Here is an 18799-nt window from a genome sequence, read left to right as displayed (position 1 = left end):
TGGAAACGTTCCGAGGCTGTTTGAAAGGGAAAAGCTCCAGCATAGTGATTTGAAGCTCGCGTGTTTAGCATACAGGTAGGCTACGGTTTACTTTTCTTTAGATTGAGCTAAAATGTGTGAAAGCATGTTGAAATAGTTGGAATTTCGGTTGGGTAGTTTACTTGTATATCTCAGGTATTAGAAATCATGATTTAGGTTTGTTATCAGATTTTTCGGATATTTAAAAGCATGTGTATCTTGTCATTATTTGTTACTATTATAAGTAGAGTTGAATGAGCATGTTGTTGATATTGTGGAGTATGTTGGCCTTATTATAGGATGTAAACTTGCTTTAGATGCCCCGACGTCGCTCCGGTGGACTTAGATCCTTGTAGAATGGAGTAGCAGGCTAGTGCCTGGTAGTTTGGCCTTAGTTAGGCGTTACCCTTGTTCTTAAAAATATCCTCATCTATAAATTGGTATAATCATGACTTTTGTGTTGCATCGGCAACACTAGATTTCGTGATCATTGACTTTGGCTCCGGTTCTAGTTTTGGCGGCATATCGGTTGACTCATTGGGAAGGAGATTTTTGATACTGTTGTATTCTAGTTGGGAAATAGAATTTTGGCATCATGTGATAAATTATCTGTGAGCATTTGGGTACCAAGTCCCGGCCTCCGTTTTGAATTATCGGGGAGCATCCGGGTACTCAGCCCTGGCCTTTGCCGGCTTGCTAGTATAACGAGCATTCAGGTATCCAGTCCTAGCCTCGATCATATCGATGTTTTACGGTGAGCATCTGGGTACCCAGTCCCGGCCTCGACTGTACCGATGTATTATGGCAAGCATTTAGGTACTCAGTTCTGGCCTTAGCCAGTTTGAACATTCGGGTGAGCATCTGGGTCCCAGTCTCGGCCTCGACCCCTAAGTCACCCCTAGATCGATTGACTCTTGGAGATTCTGGGTTTGTAAATGATACAGTACTTCGGTTACTGACATCGCAGATTCTTGGTTCCTAGCCTTGGTAGTTGTAGCTATTCTATGTAATCGATGGGCTTATGGGGGTTCATCCGGGTTTTTATTTAACTTGCGCATGAGTGTCCCGGCTGGGCTTATGGGGGCCAGTTGGGTATAGTTAGCTATAGCTCTCGTAGATAGTACTCTTTTCACTTTAGATGCTTATGTTGACTCCTATTTAGGCTTATTCCTCTTTTTCATATTGTTTTACCTTTTCTTCTCAGTCGGCCTATGATGCCCACTGGGTACCTATTGTGTTGGTATTCATACTACACTCTGCATCTAGTTTTGTGATACAGGACCGAGCACCAGCTACCGTCATGATTAGATCGAGCCTGTTGCAGTCAAATTCGAAGACTAGGGTGAGCACTAGGAATTTCTGGATCACTTCTGTCTCCTTTAGTATGGATGGCTCATCTTTTGCCTTTTAAGACTAGCCAATTATTGTAAATATATGTACGGTCCACTTTCGAGACTTGTACTCGTCTTTATTTTGTAGCAGCTCTGTACTTATGACTTTCAGGTTCTAGGAGGGATCTTTAGTTGTCTATATCAAGTTTTGGTTTACTTCCGCTTATTCTTTCTGCTTGTCTTTATAATTCGCCACTCTTGTTTAGTTTCTGCTCTCAAACCCATTACTTGAAGTTCTGTGTTGACGGATTGGCTTACCTACTGGCGAGTTATGGTAGGTGCCATCATGACCTAAGGAATCAGGTCGTGACATAGATTGTACGTTCAATTTGGCCGTCAGTTTGAGGATGAAATGTTGTACTAAGATTGACCTACGCCTGCAAGATCGCCAAAAATGTAATGTAAACTGTGCCTCTTCATCTAAAATAATCAATCAAGGAATACCATGCAATCTACAATCTCTCTAATATACAACCTTGTATAATCTTGAGCTGAAAATATGATCTTACCGAAAAGAAATGGGTTGATTTTTTCAGCCTATCGACAATCACCCGAAAAATAATTAATGTCACACACTTATAGTTTTTGAGTAATAAACCTAAAGTAAAATGGAATACAAGAAAAAACTACGATAAAAGGTAAGGTAAATAATAAAATATGATTATCAAATAATAAGTAAAAAATTAAGGTAACGACGCGATCACACCAAATTTATCATTACATAAAATGAAAATTTTCGTTGTTACCTAAATATAGATTTAAATGATACAATACAATAAAATTTAAGTAACAATCAAATTAAATATTATATTCAAACTCACAATTAGGGATGGGCATGGTATGGTATATACCGAATTACCATACAGTATCAAAATTTTTGATACCGTGGTTTCGATATTATGGTATTTGGTATGATATACGGTTTATATTTTAAATTTTTTTGGTATTTGGTATGGTATTTGATATTTAGAATAACACATTGAAATATCAAATATCATACCGAATTATATAGTTACATAAATAACATATATATATTATTAACATACTAACAAATATGCAGCCTAATATTAGTATAAACTAAATGTTTAGATGTTAAAACTTTGACTACTCTATTTTTATTGAAATGTATTTTGTAATTGATTAACAAAAGAAGTTGTTTGTACTTCCTTTTGAATATATATTTCTATAAGTGTAATATTTTAGTATAATACAATTGACACCACTTTTTGAATTGCCGAAGTCATAATACTCTATTATATGAGTATATATTAGTCGAAGTTAATGTTAGAATATATGAAAATATGTTCTGACAGATTGTACATATTTAGTTCCTAATATAGAGATATTTAGTTTATTTAGTTTGTAATATAGAGATATTTTATTTACTTAATTATAGACTAATTATACTCTTGTATTTGTGTATATAAACTATTGAGGTTAATGAAATAAATCAAGGGATTAATCTCTTTCATGGTATCAGATTTTTAGGGCACGATCTGACCTTCTTCTTCTTCTCGGATTCTTGCTACCGCCGCACCCCTCCTCTCCCTCTTCCTATCTTCCCAATCACCATGTATAACTCCAAATATTCCTTTCATCCTGCTCTTGCTATATCCAACATCAAGAACCATGTTCCCATCACTCTTGAAATAAAGAACGTACAATATTTCACTTGGGCGAAACTCTTTAAGGTTCATCCAAGATCCCCTCGGGTGATTGATCATATTATTCCTCCGGCAACGGGCATAGAGAAATGACCTCAACAAGAAGAGGACAAGAAATGTGGTCCACCCTGGATGCCACCATTCTCCAATGGCTCTACGCTACTATCTCTCATGATCTTTTGCATATAATTCCTGAACCCGACACCACAGCAATGGAGGTTTGGAATCATTTGCGTGACATATTCCAAGATAACAAACACTCTCGTGTTGTCACCCTTGAGTACGAATTTATTCATGTTGACATAGTAGATTTTTCGAATGTCTCTGCTTATTGTCAACATCTGAAATATCTAGCGGATCAACTCCCCGATCGCTTACGATCAACTAGTTCTTCAACTGATCTCTGACCTTACCGATCCCTACTAAGGTGTGGCCACTCTTATTCGCCAATGTGACCCGTTGCCTCAATTTTATCAAGCACGTTCGATGCTCACTCTTGAGGAAGATGGCCGTGATAAGAAAGCGGCCCAAAGCTCCTCCGCTGCTTTAGTTGCTCTCTCATCTAAGGGTTCTCCTAATGTTCCTGATAATTCCTCTTCCAACCGCAATTCTAATGGTGGGAAGAAGAACCACAACTGAAGCAATAATGGGGGAAAATATCGCGAAAACAATGGTGGTCGTAGAGGCAGCAAAGGAGCTGCCAGCAGTAGAGGTAATACAGGTCGTGGTGGTCAGCTAAGAGGCTGCAACAGCCGCGGCACTAGAAAGCAATCAGTGGGGCAGAACCTTCCGCCTTATTCTCTATGGGCTGGCGAGCAGCAGTGGCCGTGGATGGCATTATGGGTTCCTTGGGCTATACCACCATGTCCATATCCTTCAACTTCTTGGTCCCAACCCAATTATGGACAGCAGCAGCTACCACGAGTGGGTGTTCTTGGTCCCCGACCTTAGCAGGCCTACACGGCAACCCCTATTCCTATGAATATTGAAGCGTCCATGCATACTCTTGGTATCACTCCTCTAGATGCAAATTGGTTCATAGACACCGGTGCCACTTCTCACATGACATCCATGCAAGGTAACCTCATATCTTATTTTAATAAGAGCAATAAACGTGGTATAATTATCGATAATGGTCAATCAATTCCAATTAATGACTATGGTCACATGACTTTGTCTTCCCCGTGTCCTTCCTTTCACTTAAACAATGTCCTTCATACCCCTCACATAGTTAAAAATTTGGTGTTCATCTGCAAATTTACCACTAATAACACTGTCTCTGTTAATTTTGATCCCTTTGGGTTTTCTGTGAAGGATTTTCAGAAGAGGAGGCTGGTAATGAGGTGTAACAGTTGGGGAGAGATTTATCCGATCACCAATCCAGTTACCTCACCATCTACTTTTTCTTCTTTGGCACCATCTCTTTGGCATGTTCGTTTGGGTCACCCGGGAGCACCTATGTTGAATTCCCAAAGGAAGAATAAATTGATTAACTGTAATCCAAGTAGAGATGTTCTTATTTGTCATTCTTATCCTCTTGGAAAATATGTTAAGTTTCCATTTTATGCTTCGAATTCTAGCACTCTTATGCCATTTGATATTATACATAGTGATCTTTGGACATCATCCATTTTGAGTTCCTCAGGTCATCGATATTATGTCTTGTTTATGGATGATTATTCTATATTCTTGTGTACATTTCCTTTATCGCAAAAATCACAAACCTTTTCCATATTTTTAAATTTCAAGACATTTATTCGAACTCACTTTGAGCGGGACATTAAGAATATTCAATGTGATAATGGCAAGGAATTTGATAATGACCCCTTTTGGGACTTTTGTAGAGCTAATGGTCTGTCGTTTCCATTGTCATGTCCTCACACATCTCCTCAAAATGGGAAACTCGAAAGACAAATCTGTATGATTAATAAAATTGTTCGTACCATATTGGCCTATGCTTTCCTTCCTCCTTACTTTTGGCATCATGCTTTGCAAATGACAACTTATCTTCTCAACATCCTTTCTCATAAACTGGTAAACTATCAATCCCCTGTTTGCATTCTTTATCGGAAGGATCCCTCTTATCCCCATATTCGTGTATTTGGGTATTTATGTTATCCTCTCATTCCATCCATACTCATAAACAAACTTCAACTCCGGTCAACCCCGTGTAATTTTTTTTGGGATATCTGTCACATCATCATGGGTATAAATGTTTTGATTTGTCATCTCGAAAAATCATCATTAACCATCACGTAATATTTGATAAGATGTAATTTCCTTTTGTCAAGTTACATACTCCTCAAAATCACACATACCAAATTTTAGACAATGGATTATCTCCCTATGTGGTTCGTCATCTCACTACCTCCACAAACCCGCCGGATCATCACTTTTCTCCCGCACCGCTGCCCATATCACTTTTGGCATCATGCTTTGCAAATGACAACTTATCTTCTCAACATCCTTTCTCATAAACTGGTAAACTATCAATCCCCTGTTTGCATTCTTTATCGGAAGGATCCCTCTTATCCCCATCTTCGTGTATTTGGGTATTTATGTTATCCTCTCATTCCATCCATACTCATAAACAAACTTCAACTCCGGTCAACCCCGTGTAATTTTTTTTGGGATATCTGTCACATCATCATGGGTATAAATGTTTTGATTTGTCATCTGGAAAAATCATCATTAACCATCACGTAATATTTGATAAGATGTAATTTCCTTTTGTCAAGTTACATACTCCTCAAAATCACACATACCAAATTTTATACAATGGATCATCTCCCTATGTGGTTCGTCATCTCACTACCTCCACAAACTCGCCGGATCATCACTTTTCTCCCGCACCGCTGCCCATCTCACTTTTGGCATCATGCTTTGCAAATGACAACTTATCTTCTCAACATCCTTTCTCATAAACTGGTAAACTATCAATCCCCTGTTTGCATTCTTTATCGGAAGGATCCCTCTTATCCCCATCTTCGTGTATTTGGGTATTTATGTTATCCTCTCATTCCATCCATACTCATAAACAAACTTCAACTCCGGTCAACCCCGTGTAATTTTTTTTGGGATATCTGTCACATCATCATGGGTATAAATGTTTTGATTTGTCATCTGGAAAAATCATCATTAACCATCACGTAATATTTGATAAGATGTAATTTCCTTTTGTCAAGTTACATACTCCTCAAAATCACACATACCAAATTTTAGACAATGGATCATCTCCCTATGTGGTTCGTCATCTCACTACCTCTACAAACTCACCGGATCATCACTTTTTTCCCGCACCGCTGCCCATCTCACTGTGCCTAGCCAGTGGCTCGGCCCCCTCACCTGGGTAAATTGCTCCTTTGTTGCCTATTGGGTCGACCCTAGTGTCTTCTTCCACTCTCCTACCTAGCTCTTCTCTACTACCCACTCCCGTCTCTCCCTCTAGTCTACCCACCGGTCCTGTTACTAGCAGTCAGCATGAGATCTATAAGCCTAAGAGGTCTTTCAACCTTCTTACATCCATCTCAAAGTTCTTCTACCTCGTAACCCTGTGTCTGCTCTTCGTGACCCAAATTAGAAATTTGCTATGGATGATGAATATAATACTCTTATTCAAAATAAAATATGGGAATTGGTGCCCCATCCTCTAAATGTTAATGTTATTCGGTGTATGTGGATTTTTGCTCATAAAGAACAATCTGATGGTTCGTTTGAGAGACATAAAGCTCATCTTGTAGGTGATGCTAAAACCCAATAGGTTGGAGTGGATTGTGGTGAGACATGTAGTCCAGTTATCAAACCGGTGACTATTCGTACGATTCATAGTTTGTCTCTCTCCAAGGCATGGCTGATTCATCAACTTGACGTTAAAAATGCTTTCTTACATGGCGAACTCAAGGAGACTGTTTAATTGTATCAACCTTTGGGCTATCGAGATCCTGATAGACCTAATCATGTGTGTTTGTTGAAGAAATCTCTTTATGGGCTGAAACAAGCTCTGCGGGCTTGGTATAACCAATTTGCTGGTTATATCCATACTCTTGGGTTTCTCACAGTAAGACCGATCATTCTTTGTTTGTTTATCGTCAAGGTACTTCTATGGATTATCTTTTATTGTATGTCGATGATATTATTTTAATTGCTTCCTCTGATGCGCTCCGTCGGTCTATCATATCGCTTCTTAGCTCTGAATTTACTATGAAGGATTTGGTCCCGTTGAGTTATTTCTTGGGCATTGCTGTCACTCATCATACAGGTGGTTTATTTTTATCTCAAAGGAAGTATGCAGCCGAGATCATTGACCGAGCTGGTATATCATCGTGTAAGCCATCTACTACTCCAAAAGCCAAAGCTGGGGCTATTATGAGCATACCGTTTGAGGACCCATCTCTTTATCAGAGTCTTGTAGAAGCATTGCAATACCTCACGTTCACGAGACCAGATATAACTTATGTTGTACAACAGGTATGCTTATTCATGCATGACCCACGGGATGAGCATATGAACGCTCTCAAGCGCATCGTGCGCTACCTACAAGGTACTTTTGATTATGGTCTTCATCTTTATCCCTCTTCCACAACCACTCTTGTCTCATATAGTGATGCTGATTGGGGTGGGTACCCCAATACAAAGCATTCGACTTCAGGTTATTGTGTCTTTATGGATGATAACTTGATCTCATGGTCCGCCAAATGTGAATCTACTTTGTCCCATTTGAGTGCAGAGGCAGAATACCGAGGGGTTGCCAATGTGGTTTCTGAGCATGTTGGTTGCGAAACACTTTCTTTTGAAACTTCATTGTCTAATTCCACGGGCTACTTTGGTTTACTATGATAATCTTAGTTTTATTTATCTAGCTGGTAATCCTTTTCAGCATCAACGACTAAGCACATTGAGATGGATATACATTTTGTACGGGAAAAGGTGGCTCGTGACTAGGTGCGAGTGTTACGTGTCCCCTCTCGCTATCTGATTATAGATATTCTGACAGATTATAACAGATTATATATATTTAGTTCCTAATGTAGAGATATTTAGTTTCCTTAATTATAGCCTAATTATACTCTTGTATTTATGTATATAAACTATTGAGATTAATGAAATAAATCAAGGGATTAATCTCTTTGAGTTAACAAACTATGGTTACCGATTTACCATACCACAAAATACCAAAATCTAATTTCAAAATACCAAACCATACTGAATCAAATTGGTATGGTAATGGTATAATAATTTTAAAAACCGAACCAAAATTACCATACCGAAGTTTCAAATACCATACAATACCTTTACTCACAATGCAATGGGTACCAACCATCCAAACAAGATGTGAACATATTGACTTTTAGGTTTTTACATAATTTTAAAAATCGTGAGAACTCCCTAAAATTTTAAATATGACCCCTCATCAATAATTTCCAAGAAAATTAGTTCTAATTCGTTAAATTTTCAGTCATTTTCTCTCCTGGTACTCTCTTAACTTTTCTTCATTAAACCCAGTATAATATTACTACAAATACAACGCACAAGAATTACTGGACTTGCTCATTCTCACCTTGTTTCAAACAGAAAAGTAGCCATTTACATTATTTTCTGGAAAAACTTTTCTTAAATCAAGAAAATAATTTTCAAAACTTTTCTTAAATCTTACCATCCGAAACAAAGTCCATACCTGGAATTCAACTTTCGATCCCGACTCGAGATCCAAATTTTGATCTTTGAATCTCGACTTAGGACCACTCATTTTTCAAAAACAATATTTTATAGGAAACATGAAAATATTTCCATTCATACCAAATACTCCCTAAAAGGAGGATAAAAAAAGAAAAGTATGTTTTAATGAAAGTACGTATTTCTCTACATAATAAGAAGGAATAGATAATATGAGTGATATGGATACCCATGTTATTCATTGGATTTACCTATTTTTATCCATATTAAATAAGGATCGAATCAAATATTTTATTCATCTTTACCTGAATCATTTTCGATGGATAGATATTTGACTCGATCCATCCGTTTGCCAACCCTAATATAAGTACAACCATCTGATTTAGATAACGGAGAATTTGATAGCTTCACAAAAAGAATCATAGACACATATGTTTCCGCTAGCCAAGAATAGTAGGCCCACTTATAAACCTAAGCACAAGGGACTAACACTTGAAAAAAATCTAGTTTCAGTTGAAAGAGGTAAAGTAACTCGGGAGAGTTGTGTAAAACCCCAAATTTTTTCGTCAAGACTCGAACCATTCTTCATATGTGTGTAGACTCGAACTGAATGACTTGTAATTTTATATATGCGTTAGGATAAATTCCTAAGTATTTGAAGGGTATTAGATGTGGTTTATGTTACACCTCAAAATTTCTACGCTAAGATTCAGACCATTCTTCATATGCGTATAGGCTTGAACTCGAAGACTTCAAATTGTATATATGATCTAGGATCAATTTATAAGTATTTAAAGTGTATTAGATGTGATTTAGGGTCATAAGGGATCCCTAAAATCAAGCCAAGTCCAAATAATTTCTATCAGCTAAGTTTTCGAATGAGTTCGTATAAGGGTCAACTTCAAATGACCAGATCTCCTAGAATATAACGAATTGGGTGGCCCATTACCTATAAAGTTAAATTTCTTTGAGTCTTCTTTCCAACGCCACCAAGATTATAGTTTGGAGTAAAATATTATAATTATTTTACTGAAGCATGTCCGTACAGGACAATTCAGTGAGCTCACCAGCCAATTTGGCGATTCGCCGAATAGTTCAGCGAACCATGACCTTGCTAGCCAAATAGTGCCCAAAATCCTTCAGAAACTATTGGATTGAGTGAGCTAAAGCACCATTTGGCAACTCACCAAATAGGTTGGTGAGGAGACCTCCAGCTCGCCAAAATTGCCGACGGAATTTATTAAAAGGTGATTTTTATCAATCTTTCAACCTAATAATATTCTTATACGTAGAGATACTCTCAAAATTCCAAATTCTCCTTCTCCAAAGATCAAGAACTTCAAGAAAGGGATTTCTCCAATATTGAGAGATCTAGACTCCAAGTTCAAGATATCCTTCACAAATCCATAGATTGGTTTCTCAACTTCAAGCTACAAGGTTCCAAACCCAATACTTTTATCCAATAACTCTTAAGATTTAGGTATGTAAGGCTAACACAACATTGGACCAAGTTCGTTCACGTGACCCTTCATCTTTATTGATTCGAGTTGAGTTGAGTTGGAGTTTTTGAGTTCCTTAAATTGAATTCTTGAGTTATCTATTGTCTTTTGGGTTCCTTGTACATATTTAAAATACGTATTGATGTTGTTTATGGGTTGAGTATTTGATTTGGATGCATTTTCATGTCTTCATTCACATAAACCCTAATTGAAGATTATATTTGATTTTGAGCATTGATTGTACAAGGGTTTGAGTTTTCACATAAGTTAATTTGTTTCATTATTTTGAACATGGATATGTTGAACATAAATGATGGTTTTGAGAAATTTTTTTAATGAGTTGTGATTGATTTTCAAAAATATATTTCTAAAAGAACTTGATGATTTGAGCATGAGTCGAGCCCGAGTTGAATTGAAAGAGTCTTTAAGAATTTTCACTGTTTTGATCGTGATTTTGCTATGCATTATTTTGAGTCAAAATTGCATGTTTTAATTTAAAAGAGTTGAGTATTTAATGTCAATGAGTGGATTTGATTGAGTTTATTTGAAAGAGCATAATGATTGAGATGAGATTGAGTTTCGATAGGAGTCCAATGAGACTAGTCAAAAGTTTTGATTGAACTGATTAGTTTAAGTTGCACGAGCATTTTGAGTTTTGGGATTAGTATCGAGCACCGAATTGAGCGAGTGTAAAATTCAATAACTACATAGCCAGTGTAGAATAGGATTAGACCGTTAAAGTTTGATGTTTCCCGATTTCATTGTCCTAAAAAGATAAGATTTGATTAATTGATGGATCCAGATTGATATATTTGTCCTTTACCTTGGCCAGTATTGGACGGACATGGCAACGAAGTGAGTTCATTGTGCATCACCTTCTTATAGGTGGTGGGATTGATTAAATTAATTTGTTTTACATTCACAATCATAGAACATAAACTCTTATTGACCAAAAAAATAAATTCAAGCAAATTAATAAAAGCATTACTTTAATATACAGTCCACCTGACGACCCCTTAAAGATTTGTGGAAAAAATATATGTTAATATTGAAAGAAATAGTAACTTATACTTCGTTACCGTTGGAGAACTTGAATATTTAAATATTCAATGATGATCAGAATATGTAGACGTATCATATAATCAATACTTTTCTATGTGCATAGCTTATGATGGACCAACGAGATCTACACTCTATCATTAGTAAAGTTGATGCAATAGTCCATATATGGTATATATTGAACGTACTAGAACATAATGCTTATATGTAGACCATAACTATTAGAATTTAAAAAGTAGATAATTTATTAATAATAAATTATATTGATGAAATTTATTCAATCAAACTAGTTTAAACAAGTTATGTGATCATGTAAGGTTCCACATAAATTGGGGGTGGTGATCAAAGATGTACGAGAAAGAGTTGTGGTTATATAATCAACATCTTCAGAGTAATGTTTGAGAAAGGATAGGTATGTTGTCATTTGTTCAACCACAATTCTTCCCATACATCATTCATGACCATTCCCTACCTACATGGACCCTTCATGATGAAGAGTGGTGGTTAAACAAGTGACAACCTCACAATATTCCTACGCTTTCTCAAGCATTACTCTGAGAATGTTGATTATATAACCACAACTCTTCCTCGTACATCGTTGATCACCACTCCCATTTTGCATTCACCCTTACATGATCAAATTACTTGTCTAGACTAATTTAATTGAATGAATTTCAACAACACAATCTATTATTAAACAATTATTCTCCTTTTTTAATTTTACTAGCTATGGTCTATATGTGAGTATCACGATCCAGTAGGTGAACTATCTATCATGTTTAAATTATTCTATCAACTGTCATATACCTTAATAATGATGCAATGTATATCTCGTTGGTCCAACACATACTACTCACATGGAAAAGTATCAACTATATAAATGATCTATATATTATAATCACCAGTGACAATATTCAAATACCAAGTTCTCCAATGGTAACATCTATTTTTTTGACAATTCTTTAAGGAGTCGTTTGGTAGAGCGTATATCCAAGTAATACTTGTATTAGTTATGTTTGAATTATTTTTTTGGGTCAATAAAATGATTATATATATATGCAATGTTTTTTAATAATAGGATGACTATATATCTATACATATTAGATAAGCATGCATGGTATATAAGTCATTTTTGATCAATAGGATAACTATATATATATATATATATATATATATATATATATATAAAAGCATGAATGAATACATAAATTATTTTTTGATAAATAACATTATATAAGTAAAATACATAGGTCCAAAATCCCAGTAGCTTGGTTACACAAACAAATGCCATATTTTCATTGATCGATAATAGATAATAATTCACGTCAATAATAACTGACACTAAAATGACGAAAATGCAGGGGGTACAAAAATACAGTAGCATCGTTACAAAAATCAAAGTGGCATATCCAGTAGCTTGATTACAAAAACAAAGTGACTCAAGTCTATCTAAGATTTGTTATTGTTCATACATGTGGTTGTCTTGTGGTCAAATCTCTTGAAAATTGAACATTTGTTCCTCCTAGTGCACTTGAAATTCTCACCGATGCTCTTGACACATTTTCTTTTCTTCCTCCCAAGCTTGGTATCTACAAGGGGTGGAAGAATCTTAACGCTTAGCAATTTCTGCGGCACACACCATTCTGACTCGAGGGGGACAACATTAATAGATTCAGAGTATGCAAGAAGGTATGCTTCAGCTTTATACAAAGGCAAAGAGTACTGATACATTCTCATTCCATACTTATTTCCATGCTTCAATCGCAAAGAGGCTATCGCGTGAGTGCACGGTATCTTGACCAAGTCATATTCCTTGCAAGAACACATTTTTTCAAATAGGTTCACTTTGGCAGTAGAACCTGCCCCGAATACGGTGAATTGATTCCGTCCTTGGTTATGTTCTCCACGTAAAAGGAGTCTCCCTCGATTATTTTTTCTCTTGTAATCTTTTCGGCAGCTGGCACCATTTTATTATCCTTAGATTTGAGAGCATATGTATGTCTCTCCCTGAACAATTCTCCAAACCTCTTAACAATCAAATTGAATATGGATACCATGAGATATTCTCTTTCATATATTAATATAGCATTGAGTGACTAGGAAATATTTACGGTCATCACAACATAGCTATTTCCTGGAAAATGTGTCCTGCTCCAATTCTCAAAACCAACTTCATGCTCAAGGACATTAGCTGCCTTGGGGCTATTGTTCTTGAATTCTACAAAATGATCATTAACTTCATTTATAAAATATGGCTTTGCTGAATTGTAGTTTAAATAGAGGGAATCTCCACAGTGATGATTTACTCGGAGATTTTCACCGAGATGCCTCATGCAATATCCGTGATAAGCATGATTGTAAACCTTCACAATGTAGTTGGCAATGCTCTTGTGTCTATCGAAGATAAAGCACAAATCTGATTCATCGACCACAATCTCTTTCAAGTTCTCAAAGAAGAACGTCCAAGATGCATCATTCTCTTTGTCCACAACACAAAATGCAATTGCATAAACATGGCTCTCCGTATTTTATGCAATGGTGCTCAACAACACACCCTCACTTTTACCATGTAAATGAGTGTCGTCGACCGCAATTATATTTCTCATGTGGGTAAATCCCCTAATGCAAGCATCGAAGTCTAAGAAGTAATACATGAACCTATGACTTTCCTCGTTTACCATGATAGAATAGCTAGAGCTAACATTAAGAATGTCAAACATGTAGGAAAAAGTCGATAAGCACGAATACCCATGCTCTGCTGTCGCTCATACTATTTTATTCGCAATCAAACCTCCCTTCCAATATTTACAATAGCTTAGACTGCTGCAAAAAGAGTTAAAAATAACCCTCTGAATCTCCTTAACATTTGGACCTTTGCCATCGCGATACAAATTCACACAAAGAGATGCAATGACTTTGGTCAAGATTTTTCTATTGCTTTTGTTGGCATGATCAACACCATAACTGTGATCGCCACTGGATTTGTAGATATGAAATTTGTCTGAGCACTCAACATCCACCCACAAATACGAGATACACATTTGATCTTTAAATAATTAGTACAACTCTTCACCGTACCAAAATCAAAAGACTTCCTCGCCGCTGCTTAAGATAATAATAATATTATATCACTCTTGCTATTGAATATTTGATTTATATAGAAATTAGTTCCATCCGAAAAGGAATGGTTGGGTTGTGATCCCAATATCTGCTCTCTGTCAAAGTCTTCAAAATTTTCAAGATATTTCGTATCTATTTGTTGCTTTCCCTTACCATTGGATGATCACACATATTTGTTGAATCATCACACAAGCTCTCATTTGAAAAGTTACCCAAGCTCTCTTTTGGATGATCACCCAAGCTGTCATCTTCAACCAAATTATCATTGTCGTCGTTAAATGAATTCAGTGATTTAATCGGAGGCCTAGCAATGACATTTATGCTCAATATAGGCCTAGAGCCATCAGCAACAATATCCAACATGTACAAGCCTACACTCATATCATTCTTTATGAATATAGGATGTACTTTTCCCCTCTCATTCATTTGATAGCTAATCACCAAGTCGTTTGACTCGCAAGCTAACTCACTGGCCTCAATTACGCTAGCAATCATATCATCTTATGAACCGTTGTGACACAAAGCAATGGGCACTGTCGTCTTACTAAAAGATTTCCAAATTTAGGTTTTGGGAGTCCCCTCTCATACTCCCATATAATCACCACCACCAACAACAAATTCAGCTACTGTCATTATAGACTACACTGATCGATACTAGAGTTAGATAAAAGTCTTTAACAGTCGATGGTTGGTACCAATCCCTACAGAAAGGTGAATGAAAAGATAAGCTAAAATTTAGGTCCTGCAATGACGGAATACTACGTATAATGCTTTTAAACTACTGAAAGTTATCTTCTAATCAGTAATGGAGTGATTTTGGAGAGTGATTTGGAGGGCTTCTCAAGCTTCTATAAAATGGCGGGAAAATTATTTCTTCACAATTCTTGAAAGAAAATGGCTAAAAATGGAAGCAATGAGTAAGTTGATGATGATTTCAACTTTTTGGGTTTCTTCCTGAAAAAAATTTTGTTCACCTTTTGGAAATATTTGTTAATGAATAATAATAAAGAATTCTCATTTGTTGGAAAAGAATGACGGGGGCCAAAGTATATTTTTAAAGACTTGAGTGTTGGTCTTGCACACTTTTGGATTCAAATTGATGATGTCATAAATGGTGTCTATAGACCAAAATTTTCAAAACTTGTGTCTTAATGTTCAATTAAGTCTAGAGAGTGTCTATTTTGCCAACTCTCCCCATTCTCTATAATATATATAAGGGTGTTGGAACTTCCAAAAAATACACTTTTTAATGGTGTATTTGGTATGAAGAAAAGAAAATATTTTTATTAAATATTTTTTAATTTTCTCATGTTTGGTTGAGTAAAATGTTTTGAAAAATATTTTTTTCAAATAGACTAAATTTCCTCTAATTTAAGAAAAAGTGACTTTCATACATAAAGCTAAATGTTTTTTTTCTTCGAAACATTCGTTATTAAAATAGAAAAATATTTTTTGAAAGTTTCCTTAAACCTCACCACTCAAAACGAGTCCAAGCATGGAATCCAACATCTTATCAGACTCGAGACCCTCCTTTGGAGGACCTGTAGACCTCAACTTAGGACAACTCAATTTTGTTTTAAATATTTTTTTAGGAAACTGTAACACCCCCTAAAACGTTGTATGTGGTGTTTTAATTCTCGACTAAAATGATACAACTTCTGTATTTTTTGCATAACTTTTCATAGGATGGTCCAACTTAGGTGATTCAAATTTTTAAATAACCCCAACATCATTAACTACAACTTTTTTGAGACATATCTATTTTTGCAAGATATGGGCTGTGACGAAATTGAATATTTCTAGAAGAAAAATTATATCTCACTGTAGGATGCTCCAAATTGGTTTATTCTTAAACGATATAAAATAAGACTTCTAGAGCTACAATTCATATGAGACACCCAATCCTAATGAGGAAGTTATCTTGTTCAAACTTAGCTCTAAAAAATAATATTCCGTTAAAAAAAGGTTCATCTCACCAACTATGAAAAGATCTAGATCCATTTAACATCACCCATGACATCAATAGTCCTCCATTTGACATATCCTTGACATCACAATCCTCCATTGAATTTTCAATATCATTCTTTATAATTATTTTTATTTATTATTAGGTCCCTCCTCCATACATATAAATACCCATCTTATTTCCTCCTTTTTTTTCATCAAGCTTTCACAAGAAACTCTTTTTTCTATACACTTCTTTACTCATTCTCAAATCTAGTTTTAGTTTTTAGTAGTGTAGAAATACTATTTTGGTGATTTTTATACTTCGGGTAGTACACGAAATGCTCCGACGAGAAGAAAAGGCTAGGGGTTCAAGAGTGTTCATTGAGTTCTTCAATTCGGAGTAAAGCTTATGATTCCAGGTATGTAAGGCCATTCATAGCATTGGATTAAGTTCGTCCATGCACCCAACATATAAATTCATCGCAATTGAGTTATAGTTGAGTTTTACCCTAAATCTTAAATTATAAATGAGTTATTTCTTCTTTTATTGAGTTAAATATATTTATGCATTGAGAGTATTATTATTATTACTATCTCTCATATTATTGGAATTATTGTTCGTTGCTACTTTTCCATGAACTCTAAATGATTTGATATTCATGAATATTTTTACGCATATTTTAAGTAAAGATGTTGGCTTTTAATATCCATTAACAAAAAGAATGATTTGAATTAATATTATATATGTATTTTATTGAGTTTTGAAAGAGCAAAAGAATTGAGTTTAAATGAATTTGATTCTTTGGATTAAATAATGTTTTGAGCACGATGTTTTGATGAGATGTAAATGATGTTTTGAAACGTAATAATTGATGAAGAGGTAATGAGATAATTTTGACATTTTAAATAAAAGTCCAATAAGACTGGATGATGAGGTTAATATGAGCACATATTTTGAGAGTAGTATTTAGCACCAAGTTGGGTAAGAGTTTAATTAACTCAAACCTAAAACTATATAGCAGCGTAGGATGGAGGCTATACCTCTTAATCCCAAAAAGAAGACTTTGATGATTGGATCTAAGATGGAGATGTTCTTTACCCTGGCAAGGTATTGAATGGATGTGGAAACGACATTGCTTTGTTGTATCAACACTAGCTCATAAGTTATGATTGTCGGTTAGAGAAACTCCCAACTGAGTAAGTATTTCTTATTATTAGTTTTAAACTTGCATTAAATATTGATGTTGAGATGATGTTGAGTTCTGAGCTGAGTCTTCCTGAGAGGAGTTTCTTGATATCTATCCTTACTTTCCTTCCATTTATCATACTCGTACATTCCATGTAGTGACGTCATTCGACCTGCATCATTTTATGATGCAGATACCGGTGTTAGAGATCCTCAATGGGAGCATCGTTGAAGATCATTTCTTTCCAGCTATTTGGTGAGTCCTTCTTGTATTCGGAGGAACTTTTTATCCTTTTATTATTGTTGAGTGTTATGTTTCTTTTGAGGTAGCCATTGACATGTCATTGGCACCTTCTGATAGTGTAAGAGGCTTCGTATAAAGAGTTTGATCATGTAATTGGAGTAGTTATCCTTTGGAACTACTTCTTCTAAGGATTATTTCTTTCCTTTGATTTTGATGATGACAAGCCCACATAAGTATTCTTATTTTCACTTAAGTCTTCTGCTGATGAACGAATAAGTGATGGTACCAAGTGTTTCTCTCGGAGGCTAGAGATGATTTCTGAGTGCCGACCTATAACATCCCCTAAAAACGTTGTATATGATGTTTTAATTCTCGCCAAAACAATGATACAACCTCTGTATTTTGGGCATACCTTTTTATAGAATGGTCCAAATTAGGTGATTCAAATTTCTGAGTAACCAAAATATCATTACCTACAACTTTTGTGTAGATCATATTTTAAGTTTTGGAGATTAAATAGGTCAAATAAATTAATTTTTGTAAGACAAGATGCTGTGATAGAATGGAGTATTTATATAAGAAAAATCATATATCATTGTATAGTACTCCAAATTGGTTGATTCTTAAACTACATAAAACTAGACTTCCATATCTACAATTCTTATGAAGACACCAAATCCTAATAAGTAATTTATCTTGTTCAAACACATCTCCGAAAAAGAGTATTCTATTAAAAAGAACTCATCTCACCTACAATGGAAAGATCTAGAACCCTTTGACATCATTCATGACATCAAAATTCTCAATTGAATTTTTGAGATCATCCTTTGTAATTATTTTTATTTATTGTTAGGTCCCTCTTCTACTCCTATAAATACCCACCTTATTTCCTCATTTTATTCATCAAGCTTTCTCAAGCAACTCTTCTCTCTATACACTTCTTTACTCATTCTCAAATATAGTTTTAGTTCTTAGTAGTGAAAAAATACTATTTCGGT

General features: G+C 35.4%; 2 protein-coding genes across 2 annotated transcripts; both read left to right on the top strand.

The window, feature by feature from the left end:
- Window positions 1–3162: 3162 nt before the first annotated feature.
- On the top strand, window positions 3163–3712 carry LOC129883486 (uncharacterized). Its single transcript, XM_055958142.1, has 2 exons — window positions 3163–3406; window positions 3501–3712. The coding sequence occupies exons 1-2, from the start codon at window positions 3163–3165 to the stop codon at window positions 3710–3712; spliced, it is 456 nt and encodes a 151-aa protein (XP_055814117.1).
- A 7-nt stretch (window positions 3713–3719) lies between these two features.
- On the top strand, window positions 3720–7909 carry LOC129883485 (uncharacterized mitochondrial protein AtMg00810-like). The gene is made up of 4 exons (XM_055958141.1): window positions 3720–3785; window positions 4388–4504; window positions 7047–7166; window positions 7280–7909. Exons 1-4 carry the CDS (start codon window positions 3720–3722, stop codon window positions 7907–7909), a joined length of 933 nt encoding a protein of 310 aa, XP_055814116.1.
- Window positions 7910–18799: the final 10890 nt, after the last annotated feature.

This window comes from Solanum dulcamara, chromosome 3, assembly GCF_947179165.1.
Source record: "Solanum dulcamara chromosome 3, daSolDulc1.2, whole genome shotgun sequence".
Taxonomy (NCBI): Eukaryota; Viridiplantae; Streptophyta; class Magnoliopsida; order Solanales; family Solanaceae; genus Solanum; species Solanum dulcamara.
Note: the sequence above shows the minus strand (reverse complement) of the source record. Positions and strands in the feature narration are given on the sequence as shown.

Bases quoted from the DNA above. Each gene is read 5' to 3' on its own strand.
- LOC129883486 (XM_055958142.1), top strand. From the start codon at position 3,163: ATGACCTCAACAAGAAGAGGACAAGAAATGTGGTCCACCCTGGATGCC. The intron at 3,407-3,500 runs GTCAACATCTGA...ATCCCTACTAAG, and splicing joins TTCGAATGTCTCTGCTTATT to GTGTGGCCACTCTTATTCGC.
- LOC129883485 (XM_055958141.1), top strand. From the start codon at position 3,720: ATGGGGGAAAATATCGCGAAAACAATGGTGGTCGTAGAGGCAGCAAAG. The intron at 4,505-7,046 runs GTTCGTTTGGGT...TGTTTGTTGAAG, and splicing joins TGGCACCATCTCTTTGGCAT to AAATCTCTTTATGGGCTGAA. The intron at 7,167-7,279 runs GTACTTCTATGG...TTTACTATGAAG, and splicing joins TTTGTTTGTTTATCGTCAAG to GATTTGGTCCCGTTGAGTTA.